This window comes from Mustela erminea, chromosome X (genome assembly GCF_009829155.1).
Source record: "Mustela erminea isolate mMusErm1 chromosome X, mMusErm1.Pri, whole genome shotgun sequence".
NCBI lineage: Eukaryota > Metazoa > Chordata > Mammalia > Carnivora > Mustelidae > Mustela > Mustela erminea.
The window spans coordinates 70323229-70340402 of record NC_045635.1 but is presented as its reverse complement, the minus strand read 5'-3'; the positions used below and the strand labels follow the sequence as shown (position 1 = coordinate 70340402).

The window sequence follows — 17174 nt, the reverse complement described above, 5'->3', positions numbered from 1 at the left end:
TTTCAATATTTTCATTTTTTTAAAGATTTTATTTATTTATTTGACAGAGAGGATCACAAGTAGGCAGAGTGGCAGGCAGAGAGAGAGGGGAAGCAGGCTCCCTGCTGAGTAGAGAGCCAGATGCTGGGCTCAATCCCAGGACCCTGAGATCATGACCAGAGTGGAAGACAGAGGCTTAACCCACTGAGCCACCCAGGCACCCCTGTTTCAATATTTACAAATCAATCAATGTTATAAACCACATTAATTGGTGCCTGTGTGGTGGAGTCAGTTAAGCATCTCACTCTTAATTTCAACTCAGGTCATGATCTCAGTGTCGTGAAACTGAGCCCAGTGTTGGGCCCTGTGTTAAGTGTGCAGAGTATGCTTGAGATTCACTCTCTCTCCTCCCCCCGTGCCCCTATACTCCTCCTCTCTTTGCCCTCTCTTTAAAAAAGCACACATCAATATAAGAAAGGATAAAAACCATATTACCTTTTCAATAGATGCTGAAAAAAATTCCAAAAAATGTAACACTGTTTCAGAACAAAAGTCTCCAACAAAGTAGTTTTAGAGGGAACATACCTCTCATAATAATGGCCATTTATGAAAAACCCACAGCTAATATCATCCTTAATGGGGATAAACTGAGAGCTTTACCTCTATGGTCAAGAATAAGACAGGGATATCCACTCTCACAACTGTATCTGAACAAAGTAATGAAAGCCCTAATTATAGCAATTAGACAACAAAAAGAAACACAAGGCATCCAAATTAGCAAGGAAGTAAAAGTTTCATAATTTGCAGATGACATGATACTCTATATAGAAAACCCAAAGGACTCCATCAAAAACTTGCTAGGAATCATACACAAATTCAGTACAATCAGAAGATAAAGATCACCATACAGAAATCTGTAGCATTTCTATATACCAAAAATGAAGCAGCAGAACATTAAATTAAGGAATAAATCCCACTTGCAAATGCACCAAAAATGATAAGATACCTAGGAATAAACCTAACCAAAGAGATGGAAGTACTGTACTTTTGAAACTATAAAACACTGGTCAAAGAAATTGAAGACAACACAAAGGATTGGAAAGATATTCTTTGCTCGTGGATGGGAAGAACCAATGTTCTTAAAATATCTCTAATACCCAGAACAATCTATAGGTTTAATGCAATTCCTATCAAAATACCAACAGCATTTTTCACCGAACTACAAAAAACAACCATAAAATTTGTATAGAAATGCAACTGACCCTGAATAACCAAATGATATTGAAAACAAAAAGCAAAGCTGGAGGCATCAAAGTTCCAGATTTCAAATTATATCACAAAGCTGTAGTTATCAATGAAGTATGGTACTGCCACAAAAATACACACATAGATCAATAGCATGGAAGAGAAAACCCAAATAAACCCACAACTATAGGGACAATTACCCCTCAACAAAGCAAGAAAGAATATCCAATGGGAAAAAGACATTCCCTTCAAACAAGTGTTGGGTAAACAGGACAGCAACATGCAAAGGAATGAAACTGCACCACTTTCTTACACCATACACAAAAATAAATTCAAAATGGATAAAAGATTTAAATATGAGACTTGAAACCATCAAAATCCTGGAGAAGAACAAAATCAGTAACCTGTTTGGCATCAACCATAGTAACTTCTTACTAGATATGTCTCCTGCGGGAAGCGAAACTAAAGCAAAAATAAAGTGCTGGGACTTCAGCAAACTTAAAAGCTTCTGCACAGCAAAATAAATAATCAACAAAACTAAAACACAGCTATGGGATGGGAGAAAATAGTTGAAAATTATGTATTGTTTTTTTAAATTCAAATTAAACTTAGTTAACATATACTGTATTATTAGTTTCAGAAGTAGAATTTAGTGATTCATCAGTTGCATAAAACACCCAGTGCTCATTATATCAAGTGCCCTCCTTAATGCCCATCACCCAGTTGCCCCATCCTTCCAGCCACCTCCCCTCCAGTGACCCTCAATTCACTTACTATAGTTAAGAGTTTCTTATGGTTATCTGACACAGTATTGGTATTGAAAATATATAAAGAACTTATAAAACTTAACACTTCAAAAATGAATAATCTAATTAAAAAATGGGCAGAATACTTGAATAGACATTTTACTAAGGAAGACATACACGTGGTCAAAAGACACCTGAAAAGATGTCAAGATCACTTATCATCAGGGAAATACAAATCAAAACTCTAATGAGATATAACCTCACACCTATCAGAATGGTTTAAATCAGCAACACAAGAAACAAGTTTGACAAAGTTGTGGAGAAAGGAGAACACTCTTACATTGTTGGTGGGAATGCAAACTGGTGCTGCCCCTATGAAAAACACCATGGAGTTTCCTCAAAAGTTAAAAGTAGAACTACCCTATGATCTAGCAATTGCACTACTAGGTATTTACCAAAAGAATGGAGAAATACTAATTCAAAGGGATTGATGTACCCCTATGTTCATAGCAGCATTTTGTACAATGGCTAAATTATGAAAGCAGTGTAAGTGACTATCAATATATGAATGAATAAAAAAGTTTCATATATAGTGGAATCTTATTCAGCCATAAAAAAGCATGACTATTTCCATTGTTATGATGTAGTTGGAACTAGAGAATATTATGTTAAGCAAAATACGTCAGTCAGAGAAAGACAAATACTATATGATTTCACTCATATGTGGAATTTAAGAAATAAAACAAATGAGCCAAGGAAAAAAAGAAAGGTGAACCAAGAAACATACTCTTAATTATAGACAAAAAATAATGGTTACCAGAGCAGAGGTGGGCAAGAAGAGGGATTAAATAGGTGATAGGGATTAAGAAGGGCAGTTCTTGGGATGTTCGTGTTGAACCAGTAAATTTTATACCTGAAATTTATATTATTATATTATATTATATTATATTATATTATATATTAACTAACTGGAATTTAAGTAAAAATTTAAAAAAAGAAAAGTAAACAATCTAATTCAGAATACTTAAAAACCATAAAATTCTTACAATCCAAAGAAGTTAATATTTGTACATTAAAAAATTTCAGTTATTGATGAAAGAAAATGAAGACACAAGTAACTGGAAAGATAACCCAAGTTCAGGGTTCAGTTGAATAATACTGTTAAAGTGCCAATATTACCAAATCCTTCTATAGGTTAAATGCACTCCTGATCAAAATTCCAATAGAATTTTTCCACAGAAATAGAACTAACAATCCTAAAATTCGTATGGATGCACAAAAGACTATGAATAGCCAAAAGAGTCTTGAGAAAGAGGGATAATGCTGGAGCTATTACTTCCTGATTGCAAACTAGAATACAAAGGTATAGTAATTAAAACAGTATGGTATTGGAATAAAAACAATAACATAGACCTATGGAATGTAATGAAGAGCAGAGAAATAAATCCATGCACTTGTAATCAACTAATCTTTTATGAGGGCACAAATGGATCAATAAACAGTTCTGGGAAAAGTGGATATCCATATACAAAGGAATAAAAGTGGAACCCCATCTCACACAAATCACAAAAATTAACTTGAAATGGGTTAAAAACTTAAACATAAGAACTGAAACTTTTCAACTCATAGAAGAAAACATAGGAAGAAAGATCTTTGATATGCCCTTGACATTATTATTTTTTGGATATGCCACCAAAAGTTAAGGCAACAAAAGCAAATATAAATATGTAGGACTATATAAAGCTTAGCTTCTGCACAGCAAATGAACAATTGATAATATTGAAAAGCAGCATGTTGAAAGGAAGAAAATATTTGCAAACCAATTATCTGATAAGGGCTTAATATCCATAATATTTAGGTGACTGACACAACTCAATATTAAAATAGTAAATTGATTAAAAAATAGACAAATTACCTGAATAGACCTTTTTTAAAGAAGGCATAAATGGTCAACAGGTATATAAAGAGATGCACCAAATGTATACGCAACCCCCCGAAAAAAAACATAAATAAAATGAAACTACATCACATTGAAAGCTTCTGCACATCAAAAGGAAAAAGAATCATTGAAATAAAAAGGCAGCATATGGAATGGGACAGAATATTTGGAAACTGTCTATAAGAGGTTAATACACAAAATATATGAGGAATTCTTAACAACTCAATAGAAAAATTAATAAAGTAATCTGAATTTTAAAATATATAGAGAGAAAGAAAAAAAAAGTGGCAAACCATAAAATCTCTTAACTGTAGGGAACAAACTGAGGATTGCTGGAGTGGAGATGGGCAGCATCAGTTAAATGGGTGATGGGTATTAAGGAGGGCACTTGTGATGAGTACTGGGTGTTTTATGTAAGTGACAAATCACTAAATTCTACACCTGAAACTAGTATTGTACAGTATGTTAACTAACTGGCATTTAAATAAAAACCTGAAACTAAACTAAAATGTGCTGAGAAACTTAATAGACATTTTCCCAAGGGAGAGATACAAATGGCCAACAGGTACATGAGGAGATGCTCAGCAAACTTTAATTATCAAGGTAGTCCATATCAAAACTAGAATGAGATGTCACTTCACACCTGTTAAAGTGGCTCTTATCAAAAAAGGGAAGAACCACGTGGTGGTGGTCATGAAGAGAAGGGAAACTTTGAACACTCTAGACACAAAGGGAAATTGGTACAGTCATTATGGACAATAGGATGAAGTTCTTCAATAATTAAAAATAGAACTGCCATATGATACAGCAACCCCACTTCTGGGTATATATTGAAAGAAATCAAACCACTCTATCAAAGATATAGATAGATGATAGATGATAGATAGATTATAGATGATAGATAGATAGATAATAGATAGATGGTAGAAAGAAAGATAGGTAGATATATAGAGTTCAGCCATGAGAAAAAAGGAAGTCCTATCATTTATGACAAAAGAGATGGATCTTGAAGGTATTATTTTATGTAAAATAAATTAGACAGAAATACAATAATCTATGATCTCATTCATATGTGAATTGTAAAGAAGCTGAATTCCTAGAAACTGTACAGTGGTGATTGCCTGGGGCTTGCGGGTAGGAGAAATGCAGAGATGTTCAAAGTGTACAAACTTCCAGTTATAAGATGAATATATAGTAGGGATCTAATGCATAGTGCAGTGACCATAGTCAACAATGCTTTATTATATACTTGAAATTTGATAAAAGAGTAGACCTCAAATGTTCTCACCACCACAACAAAAAAAATTTTAAAAAGTAATTACATGTTGTGATGGAGGTGTTAACTAAACTTACCATGGTCATAATTTTGCAATGCATCAGAGTAGCAAATCATCACATTGTACACCTCAAACATACACAATTCTATGTCAATTCTGTTTCAATAAAGCTATAGAAGAAAGATAAAGAATGAGGATACAGAAGATAACTTAATTATAAGAGTCATATCTTTAAGCAGCGAAGAACATCCAATGCCTAGTGCTGTGTGTTGAATTGTGTCACCCATAAAGATATATTCAAGTCCTATCATTTGGTACCTGTGAAATTGACCTTATTTGGAAACAGGGTCTTTGCAGATGTAATATAGTTTAGATGAGGTCATAATGGATTAGGGTGGGCTCCCACACAATGACTAGTGTTCTTATGAGAAGAAAGAAATTTGGATACAGACACACACAATCAGGGAGAGTGTGCCATGTAGTGGTGGAGACAGATATTGGGGTGCTGTATCTACAATCCAGAGAATGCCAATGATTACCAGAAACTGCCAGAAGCTAGGAGAATCATGGGACAGATTCTTAGATCCTTAATAAGTACCCATACTGCTAACATCTTGATTTTGGACTTTCATCTCCCAGAAATCTGAGACAATAAATGTCTAATGTTTTAAGCTAGCAAGTTTATGGTAATTTGTTTCAGTAGCCACAGGAAACTAATACATCTTAAGTTATACTTAGATGTGAGCAAGAGGAGGGTATCTACTCCAATAGGAGGAAGGAAGGAAAAAAGTTTTTTTTTTTTTAAGATTTTATTTATTTATTTGACAGAGAGAAATCACAAGTAGGCAGAGAGGCAGGCAGAGAGAGAGGAAGGGAAGCAGGCCCCCTGCTGAGCAGAGAGCCCGATGTGGGACTTGATCCCAGGACCCTGGAATCATGACCTGAGCCGAAGGCAGCGGCTTAACCCACTGAGCCACCCAGGCGTCCCAGGAAAAAAGTTTTTTAAAGATGCATATAGACTAGGATATTTAGCTGTGGCAATCGTGAAAATGTCCCCTATTTGTCTCTATTAGCCAAAGTAGGTTGGAAAAATCTGTTGTAAATTTAAGAGAAAAAATGTAGGAAATAGTCATCTTAAAAGAGAGATTTGAACAGATGAGAGAAGTTTAATAACATTGCTGGGTATCATTAATGGTCTACTTGCAGTATGACATTATAAATTAAATTGAAGCCAACTGTCATGGCTACACGGTTTTCCTCAACCATATTCAGCTTGCCAAGGTACTACTGAGGAGTAATAGGGGAGTTGGATTTATCTAAAATTAGGGATTTTTTAAAATTTAATTTCTTTATTTGATAGAGATCACAAGTAGGCAGAAAGGCAGGCAGAGAGAGAGAGAGAGAGAGAGAGAGAGAGAAGCCGACTCCCCAATGAGCAGAGAGCCCAATGTGGGGCTCGATCCCAGGTCCCTGAGATCATGACCTGAGCCAAAGGCAGAGGCCCAGCCCACTGAGCCAACCAGGTGCCTCTAAAATTAGGGTTTTGTCAAAGAAATGTTAAAAGGAGAGTGAGTAAAGGGGATTGAAGATGTATGCAGGAATTTATTTCTATCAGTTCACCATGAGCCTCTAAGAACCTAAGATAGCTAAGGATCTATAAAGGGTAAGAACGTAAGTAAAGACATGGGGAAAGGACTGATCAACAATATCTTGAAGGCAATAAAATCAATTGTAGGTCTTATAGGGGTAGAAGAATTGTTGTATTCTTCAACAAAGTTGAAAAAGTGTGGATATTAGAGGTACCTGAAGCAGTGGTTGGAAAATGAAATGTTTGATTTTAAAAATTTGAAGGGATATGAATAAGAGTGGGCCACTGAAATTAGATGGAAGGCAAGATAGTTTCAGAAAGTAAAGTCAAGTAATTGAGATGTTAGGATATAAGAATAATTATCTACATCTTAAAATCACTAGGGAAAGGCAGTGGGCCAGATAGAAAATCATGGCAAAATAAAGGTAATGACCTGGGAGTTACTAGATAAATATAACAAGGAAAAGTCACAGATGATATCATTATGAGATTCAAAACTGGCTATTTTTAGGGAGTAAGGATATAGAATGAGTTGGAAATGCCACTGAGAACACAAACGTACATTTACTGCACCTCTGGGTCCAGTGGTAGGAAGGGATATAGAAAGGAAAACATCTACTCAAGAGGGCCTCAGGAAATGCAGTGTATTTGAGAAACAGCCAAGTGTCAGAGAGCAAGAAAGTGTGGAAATATTCAGATATGAAGCAGAGGAGGATACAGAAGATTTTGCTGATGAGTTTGTTTCAGACATAATGCCCAATGGTGATGTAATCCTGAAGCCTTTATGATGTAAGAGGAAAGTGGAGACAGAGGCAGCATCAAACTAGAAATATATTTCTAAAAGCACTAGGAGCTCAATTTCAATTTCTAGATTAAGTGATTCTTTTCCTTTCTTTCACAGTGTATTGAAATTTCTGATTTTAAAAGTAACACATACTCATTGAAAAACATTGAAACATCACAAAAATGTATCATTTAAAAAGGAAATATCCCTTTAGGGGTTGTTTTGGTGGTTTTTTTTCCCTTTATTTTGTTTTGTTTTTGTTTTTGTTTTTAGAATTTTAATTTCTGAGTTAAAGATGTTCTAATTTCTCTTTTCATAAATAAGGTTGTACCACTTTTCATATATGTATTGGCCATTCACATTTTTTCTATAAAATACCTGTTTATAACTTTCAACTGTTTTTATGTCATCTAAAGTATATCTTTATTACTGATTTTTATCTGCTTTTTCTATCAGATTGAAATTTCCATTTATTTTAGATAAAAAATGGTTGAGTATGATAATCTCTTCTGTTCAACTTAATACACATGGCTATTAGCTGGTGGCTCCAAATCAATATGGTCTATATTATCCTCATTTTTGTATTATTTCAGCAATATTCTTTCAGAGGAGATCAACTTTTAAAGACCAACATTGAAAGACTGTGGCCACTAAAGCCTGCAGAAATACTATTGTTTAGTTCCATATTAATAATATTCATCATCCACTTAATGACTCCTTTTGAAAGTCAACTCACTATACTTTATTTTATTGCAAATGATCCTAAGCCTTCCTTTTTATCAGAGCAAAGGAATGGTCTAATTTTCCTTTTACATAAAATTGAGTATATCAAAGCTGTATAATAAAGTCTTAACTACATTTTATCCAGCTTTCCATTTTAAATGTCTTCATACACAGTAATTACTTCCCTTCTTCTTAAAATAGGATGTGATTATAAACACATACACACACAATGGTTAAGACCATGGAAGTATTTCATGAAAAAGCCTGAAGTAGCTAAATCTCAATTCAAAACACCCAAGATATTGTTGAAAATTTCATACTTCTGTTTAAAATTTTAATCTACAAATAAAATTTCCATGAAAGAAACATTATTTACATTTAAAAATATAAGTATGTTGCTAAGTTGAGCATGTTAGTCATTAAAAATACTGAAAAAGTATTAAACAAAGTACTTACAATCTTGGAAGAGACATTTCCCCTGCGTACATGTTGCCAGGACTTTAGCATTGTAATTTCAGTGGTTAAGTTGAGTGATGACATCATAAAGACAGTGGAAATAACAGGAAGTTGAAGGTAAAAGACAGAGTAACTATCCTTTACAGTGTATAGATGCTTCTGATATCCATTTTTAAATTGCACTATTTTACAGTTTGAACTGAGAGAATCAGTCTTTTTTTTCATTTTTTCATTGATTGAATCTATTTGATTGTTTAATAAATATCTAATTATTTGATATCAGACTATTTAAATACTAGTTTTGAACATACATATGTGTAGATGTGTGCAAAAAAGGGCTATATGGACTGAAAGGAAAATAAAAGAATATAAACATTCCTCTATAAAGAGCAGCTTTAATCCTGTACATTTCCTTCACATTCAGACTTCTCCCCCTAAAAATATATATGTTCACAATAACCACTTCTCTTCACCTCGTGTAGTCGAGATAGCAGGACATTTGCCAGAACCACAGGGAACAATCTCTACCTATGGTATTAGGACAATGTGCCCTACCCCACAAACTCCGCTGTAAGGGCCTGCCCCTTCCAGAGGAACTTACTTGTAAACCCCCGGATATAGGGGCAGGCCAGGCTGGATGGAGACATCCAATCAGTGAGGCGTGCATATATTTACTGAGGTCAGTTGAAATCCCATTGGCCACCTGTGTGTGGGCCAGGCTCAACCACCTCTATAAAGGTTAGTTTGTGAGGCTGGGCAGGTAGGAGTAGGAGGAGTAGTAGGAGTAATTAGAGCCATCAGAGCCGTTAGAGCCGTCAGAGCTGTGAGAGCCATTAGTTGGGAGAGTCCTTAGGATAGCCACCAGGATAGCCACGGTAGTGACAGTTGTTGGGAACCGCGCCGCCCCTACCCCCTGGGAGCGACCCAGCTGCCAGCAGCCTCACCGCCTGGAGCCGCGGCCTCGCCAAGTGGCGTCATTCCGGGGAGCAGCTTCATTCCCGGAGTGGCTTCCTCGACATGAGGCCTCCTTGGTGAGCGGCCTAGTCAGGAGCAGCATCGTCTGGGGAGAGGCTGTTATGCCCAAATTCCAAGCCCCACCCCCTGCAAAGACTACCATCAGAGTCCAGAGTCAAAGCCTAACAGCAAGGGTCGTTTATTAGGAGTTCTAACCCAGACTTCCGCCCACTCATTGCCGGTGACGCTAAGAGGCCCCGAGCTCAGGATCACAACACCTTTTATACACTATTTTGGGGGAGGCAGGGACTTAGCATACATCATAGTATCTTGTAACAAATCACTACATACAGCGGGAAAATAAAAAAGCAACTCTATAATATGACTGGCGCGCGACAGAGCGGGAAAAGGGCTGGAAACAGATTATTGGTTAGGTCAAAGGGCTGTCATTCTTCAAACTGCTGAGTTGGCACTGCTAGGGTATGTGTCACGTCAGGATTGATCGGGGTCTTCCTGTCAAGCCACGGGGTGCCAGATGGTTGTTATCTCTTGGCCCAGAGCCTGATGGGGGGCCAGGGAGCAGCCATTCTGTCACGTTCAATTCTGGGCAGGGGATGTGTGGTTACAGAGCGTCTATAGAAAGTCTGCTGGTATTTTTCCATCTCCTCATGGGTTAGCAAGTGAAGGAACAGAAGCAGAAATAGTGGTTAGTTGTATAGTGGTCATAATTGTATTCTCTAAGCATCTCAAGGCCTCGTCTGGAGCAGCCCCATCAGGGAACGGCCTCGTCCAGAGTGGCCACGTTGGGAGTGGCTTTGTTGGGGTCATCGTCATCGCCTCTCATTCCTTTGATCATGGACCCTAACAACCTTTTCATAATAGATGGCTCTTACCAGTTAGTTTGGTTTCTGATGCTTGGAACGAAATAAAGCTTTGCTTGACTTTCACTTTGCGTCAGTCTCGTTCCTTTGATCATGGATCCTAACATTGGAGGGGGCACCTGGATCAAACTATGAGAACTGAGCCAATATCAGAATTTCTGAGAAAAGCCTCTGAAGGTATTGGGATTGTGTCTGTCTGTCTGGTTGCGGAGCTCCAGGGTATAGCCCACCGGGGAGAAACTGGATGCGGCCATGCTCTTCAGGGCTGGAGTGGATGTGGGGATGCCCCATCCCTCTGCTGGTAGATTGAGAGGGGGTTCAAGTTACCCTGGGTGGTTGGGGGGGTTCAAGTTCCCCTAGATGGTTGGGGGGTTCGAGTCCCCTTAGATGGTCGGGGGGTTTGAGTCCCCCTGGGCTGTCAGGGGCTTTGAGTCCCCCTGGGCGGTTGGGGAGTTCAAGTCCCCCTAAACAGTTGAGGGGTTCGAATCTCCGTAGGCAGTCGGGGAATAAAGAAAGCCCCCTACCAGTGGCAGGTTCTGGGTAAGAATCGGTGGGCCTGCAGTTGTCTTTGCCTGTTTTTTTTGTTGTCTGTTGTGTGGTTTGTTGTGTTTGCAGGGGACCCAGAAAGTCCCCACCAGCAGCAGGCTCTGGATGGGAATCGCTGGGTCTGCTGTTGTCTTTGCCTTGTTTTTTTGTTGTCTATTGTGCTATTTGTTGTATTTGGAGAAATGGGACAAACGGGGAGTAAGGGACCTGTGACACCCCTAGGTCTTGTTCTTGAACATTTCAAGGATTTTCAAGGTAAAGCCACTCAGTCAGGTGACAAGGTTTACCCGGGAAAACTAAAAACACTCTGCCAATTAGAGTGGCCTACTTTCTCCACAGGGTGGCCCCTGGAAGGAATGTTTGCCTTGACTCAGATCTATTCTACCCTGAGTGAGGTCTTTGATCTACATCGAGAACAAATACCGTACATTGTGGCCTGGCGATATCTGATAGAAGAGCTGCCCTGGTTCATGGTTCAAGTCCCACCTTCCCCCTGTTAACGAAACCATCTCTCTCCCTCTAAGGCAGGTCAGAGCACCAAAACAAGAACAGACAGATAAGGGGAAACCAGGGAAGAAGACTGTTCTACCTCCATCGGATATGGAGGATGTGGAATTCCCCCCCGCCATTTGTCCTCTAAATCTGACTCTCGGTCCCGAAATGCCTTTGCCAGTCCACCTCATACACGGTCGGGGTCCACCTATTGGACCACTAAGCAGAGAGACCACCCTGATCCTTCCCCTTTCCTCTATCACCCTCTGCCTCTCTTTACCTCACCGGTACTGTTCGCGCCAATGCTGCCTCTTCGTGAGGTTGCTCTACCAGACAGGAGAGGGTGGCCCCACCTAAGCTATATCCCTTTCTCTTCTTCTGACATCTATAACTGGAAGACCCAACACAAATCCTTTTCTGTCCACCCTCAGGATTTAATTAGCTTCTTGGAGACTGTCTTTCTTACTCATTAACCTACCTGGGTGGATATTCAACAGCTCTTTATGGCTCTCTTTAACGGGGAAGAGCGGGATCGCATCATGTGAGAAACCCATAAGGTGATAAGCGAGCGACTTGGTAGGGACCTCGATCCCCACCGAATGGAGGACTACTGCCCAAGGGAACCCCCCGACTGGGATCCAAACTCTGATGAAGGCAAGGAGAGCTTATGTTTCTACCGCCAGGCTCTACTGGGAGGCCTCCGTGCAGCTGCAAGGAGACCCATAAATTTATCTAAAATTAGTACGGTGACTCAATGTAAGAATGAGTCTTCAGGAGCTTCCCTAGAAAGGCTAATTGAAGCCTATAAAATGTATAGCCCCATCGACCCTGAGGCACCCAAAAATCAGAGGGCAATGAATCTTGCATTTGTCAGTCAGTCAGCCCAGATATAAGGAGGAAACTTCAGAAAATCGAAGGATTTGAAAAGAAGAATCTGACTGAGTTAGTGGGAATAGCAAAAAAGGTGTTTAACAACAGGGATGTGCAAGAAGATGAAAAACAGACAAAAAAACTGGTTAAGGTTTTGGCATTACATGAGGCAGGGAGGAGACGGGTAGGGGATAGTAAATGGAAGGAAAAGCCTAAGCACAGAGAAGGCAGGCGGGAAGACTTAGATTCAGATCAGTGCGCTTACTGTAAGGAAAAAGGACATTGGGCCAGGGAGTGCCCCAAAAGGAAGACAGCAATGCTTGCCACCAGAGAATGAAGGGGCCATGGTTCGGAGCCCCTCCCTGAACCTCGGATAAAAATTGAAGTGGAGGGGAAATCAGTTGATTTTTTGGTGGACATGGGAGCCCAATTTTCATCATTACTTAAACCTATTGGAAAACTATCTGTAGAGGAAGTTTGGGTACAAGGAGCAAATGGCACAGAGAGACATAAATAGACAACAGAAAGGACTCTAAATTTGGCCTCAGGAGTAGTTAAACATCGATTTTTGGTCCTCCCTAATGCCCCATATAACTTGATGGGAAGAGATCTCCTCCACAAGTTAAGAGCTGGCATTCAGTTCTCGGAAGGAGACATGACTGTAACCTTGAGACAACCCACTGTACAAGTACTTATGGCAGCAGTAGATGAATACCTCCTTTACAAGCCAGTCTCAGAACCAGAGGAGACAAAGAGGGGGAGCCTTTTCCAAATCCTACAGGATGAGTTTCCTGAGGTCTGGGCAGAAGGGAAAACCCCCTGGCTTGGCCAAGGAACAACCTCCAGTGGAGGTACAATTAAAGGTGACAGCTATGGCTATTCACGTTCGGCAGTACCCCCTTCCCCAGGAAGCAAAGGAAGGGATCAGAAAACACATTAACCACCTCCGAGGAGATGGGATCCTAGTTCCTTGCAAATCTCCATGGAACACCCCTTTCCTGTCTGTCAAAAAGACCAAGACTGGGGAGTACTGACCCATCCAGGACTTGCAGGAAGTTAATAAACGGGCTGAAGATAACCACCCAATGGTGTGTAACCCCCATACCCTACTCTCCCTCCTGGCCCCAAAAGAACTGTGTATACCATCTTAGATATCAAGGATGCATTTTTTCTGTATATCTTTAGTGAGGGAATCTCAGCCCCTTTTTGCTTTTGAGTGGTCCACCCCACAGAAAGGGTTTCTAGGCCAGCTCACCTGGACAAGACTTCCCCAAGGATTCAAGAATTCACCCACCATTTTTGATGAGGCCCTACATGAGGATTTGCGTGAGTACATAACCTGCAACCCAGGAGTCACTCTGTTACAGTATGTTGATGACTTGCTAGTAGCCGCTGAGGACTATGAGTCATGTTTGCGGGGGACAAGAGCTCTCTTACAGACTCTGCAGGATAAAGGGTGTCGGGTGTCAGTGAAGAAAGCATAGCTCTGTCAGAGCCATGCCACTTATCTAGGCATTGATCTCCATGAGGTAGTGCATTCACTGTCTGAGTCCAGGAAACAGGTGATCACCCGATACCCCCCCCACCATGTCCCAACAAGTGAGGGAGTTTCTTGGGATGGTGGGTTACTGTAGGCTGTGGATACTGCGGTTTGCAGAGATTGCCCAACCTCTCTACGAACTGGCAAAAGGAGGGCTCACTATGATAGAGTGGACAGCTGAGGCAGAAGGAGAATTTCGGGAATTACAAACAGCCTTACTGAGTGCCCCAGCATTGGCCATCCCAGACGTTACCATGCCCTTCCAATTGTATGTGGATGAAAAAGCAGGGGTGGCCAAAGGAGTTTTAACTCAGACTCTGGAGCCTTGGCGAAGGCCAGTAGCCTATCTTAGCAAGAAACTAGATACAGTAGAAGCTGGGTTCCCCCTTGCCTCTGCATAATTGCTGCAATGGCCCTCCTGGTCAAGGATGCAAGTAAATTGACTTTGGGTCAAAATCTCATCATAACCACCAGACACGCTATTGAGGGCCTTCTCCAGACTCCACCAGACCGATGGATGACGAAGGCCCAAATGAAGGGGTATCAGGCCCTTCTCCTCAATGAACCAAGAGTGACCTTCCTGTCCCCGGTGGTGCTAAATCCAGCCACACTGCTGCCAGAGGAGCTGGCTGACCATCCACATGACTGTGGGGAGGTACTAACCCAAGTCACAGGAATAAGGCCGGATCTCAGAGACATTCCCCTCCCGAATACTGAGATGACTCTGTTCACAGATGGGAGTAGCTACTTGGTCAATGGAAAGAGGTATGCATGGGCTGCAGTGTTTTCTCCTGAGCAGAAACTCTGGAGAGCAGCCCTGCCACATGGAACTTTGGCACAAAAAGCGGAACTGATTGCACTCACTAAGGCACTGCAGATGGCCAAAGGTAAAACCGCCAACATCTATATGGACAGCAGGTATGCCTTTGCTACTCTCCATATACATGGGACTATTTATAAAGAAAGGGGCCTATTAACAGCAGAAGGAAAAGGAATTAAAAACAGAGGAGAAATATTGGCTCTCCTCCAGGCTATTTGGGACCCAAAAGAGGTGGCTGTTATGCATTGCCCAGGACACCAAAAGGGGACTGATCTGATTTCAAAAGGAAACCACTTAGCAGATCAAGCCACAAAGCAAGCAGCCCAAGAAACAGTGCAAGAACTGGTTACACTCCTGGCTCCAGCCCTACCAGAAAAACTGAACTATTCAGAAGAAGATTTAAAGTATTTACAGAAATGGGTTAAATTGGACTATGAAGGGGACTGGGCTAAGACTAAAGCAGGAAAAATAATTCTTCCTCGAAGACTAGGTAAGAAGTTAGTAGACCAGATACATCACGGTACTCATTTGGGGATACGCAAACTCAAGGACCTTATAGGCAAGCAATTCCAGGTTTCTAAATTAGGGTGTATGGTTCAGGATGTAGTTGATAGATGTGCTCAAGGCCACACAGTTAATGTGGGAAGAACTAAAATGGGAAGAGGGAAAAGAGAAAGAGGTAAGGAACCATGAATTTATTGGGAAATAGATTTTACAGAAATGAAACCTGGAAAATATGGGCACAAGTATATGTTAGTTTTTGTAGATACATTTTCAGGCTGGGTAGAGGCTTTTTCCGCCAAACATGAGATGGCAGGAGTGGTAGCCAAAAAGATACTAGAAGAAATAATTCCTAGGTTTGGGCTGCCTCTCGTGATTGGGTCAGACAATGACCCTGAATTTGTGAGCTCAGTCTCACAGGCATTGGCCAAGGCCGTGGGCACTAATTGGAAACTGCATTGTGCCTATCAGCCCCAGAGTTCTGGGCAAGTAGAGAGAATGAATGGGACTCTTTTTTTTTTTTTTTTTTTTTGCTACCATGCAACGAAACTTTTATTAACATTTTGAACAGCTATTGAGAAAACCAGTGACTCAGTTATTACTGAAACTGGTGATTTCTAAACTTAAATTGGGGCAAAATGGCTATAGTGCAGAGCAATGCCATCATTGGGCACTATGAATTCAAAACTGAAGAATTAACAGCCACCCCTCAGACGGAGAACCAGGTGGAGAGTTGACTCTTTCTGGATGTTGTAATCAGAAAGAGTGTGGCCATCTTCTAGCTGCTTGCCGGCAAAGATAAGCCTCTGCTGGTCAGGGGGTATGCCCTCCTTATCTTGGATCTTGGCCTTTACATTTTCAATGGTGTCACTAGGCTCCACCTCCAGGGTGATGGTCTTGCCAGTCAGGGTCTTCACGAAGATCTGCATGCCACCCCTCAGGCGCAGGACCAGGTGCAGGGTGGACTCTTTCTGGATGTTGTAATCAGAAAGAGTGCGGCCATCTTCCAGCTGCTTGCCAGCAAAGATAAGCCTCTGCTGGTCGGGGGGGATGCCCTCTTTGTCTTGGATCTTGGCCTTCACATTTTCAATGGTGTCACTGGGCTCCACCTCCAGAGTGATGGTCTTGCCGGTCAGGGTCTTCACGAAAATCTGCATTCTGACCTGTTAGCGAGTGAAGGACACTGAACGCAATCACGTCGACTCACTCAAACGCCAAGACACCCACACCCGACAATGCCAGCAGCTCCTGAACGCTGGCGGCTCCGCGGGGCTCATGAATGGGACTCTTAAAGAGACCTTGTCAAAACTAATTCTGGAGACTGGCGGTGGATGGGTGGATCTCCTTCCTTTAGCCCTCCTCAGGGCATGATGTACACCCTATTTAAACAAGGTGATCCCATTTGAAATAATGCTTGGGAGACGCCCCCCCCCCCTTCTGTCCTTGGCTATGGGAGGTTGCCCTAGCAGAAATGACTGATCAGTCTGTACTCCAATCACTGCAGGCATTACAGTCTGTCTTAAAAAAAAGCCCATGCAAGGGCGCCTGGGTGGCTCAGTGGGTTAAGCCTCTGCCTTCGGCCCAGGTCATGATCTCAGGGTTCTGGGATCGAGCCCCGCATCGGGCTCTCTGCTCGGCAAGGGAGCCTGCTTCTCCCTCTCTCTCTGCCTGCCTCTCTGCCTACTTGTGATCTCTCTCTGTCAAATAAATAAATAAAATCTAAAAAAAAAAAAAATCCCATGCAGGGATCCGGACTGCCCACACTGGGATGGAGACGGAAGTGGAACCACATCCTTACCAACCCGGGGACTTGGTTTGGATACATCGCTATCA

The 17174-nt window shown here is 41.0% G+C and overlaps 2 protein-coding genes across 3 annotated transcripts in view; both read right to left on the bottom strand.

The window, feature by feature from the left end:
• Window positions 1-8778, bottom strand: part of CYLC1 (cylicin 1) — a 101309-nt gene extending 92531 nt beyond the window's left edge. Inside the window, exon 1 of one of the 2 annotated variants that reach the window (XM_032331137.1) lies at window positions 8738-8778. In XM_032331137.1, coding sequence (XP_032187028.1) covers window positions 8738-8769 — 32 coding nt within the window. In that variant the 5' untranslated portion in view covers window positions 8770-8778. Of the gene's footprint in view, window positions 1-7336; window positions 7449-8737 lie in introns of those variants that run through there. The other variant, XM_032331138.1, reaches the window with a different exon arrangement.
• A 7074-nt stretch (window positions 8779-15852) lies between these two features.
• LOC116583126 (polyubiquitin) lies at window positions 15853-16609 on the bottom strand. Its single transcript, XM_032331139.1, has one exon. It carries the CDS (start codon window positions 16496-16498, stop codon window positions 16037-16039), a length of 462 nt encoding a protein of 153 aa, XP_032187030.1. The 5' UTR covers window positions 16499-16609; the 3' UTR covers window positions 15853-16036.
• Between the last annotated feature and the right edge of the window lie 565 nt (window positions 16610-17174).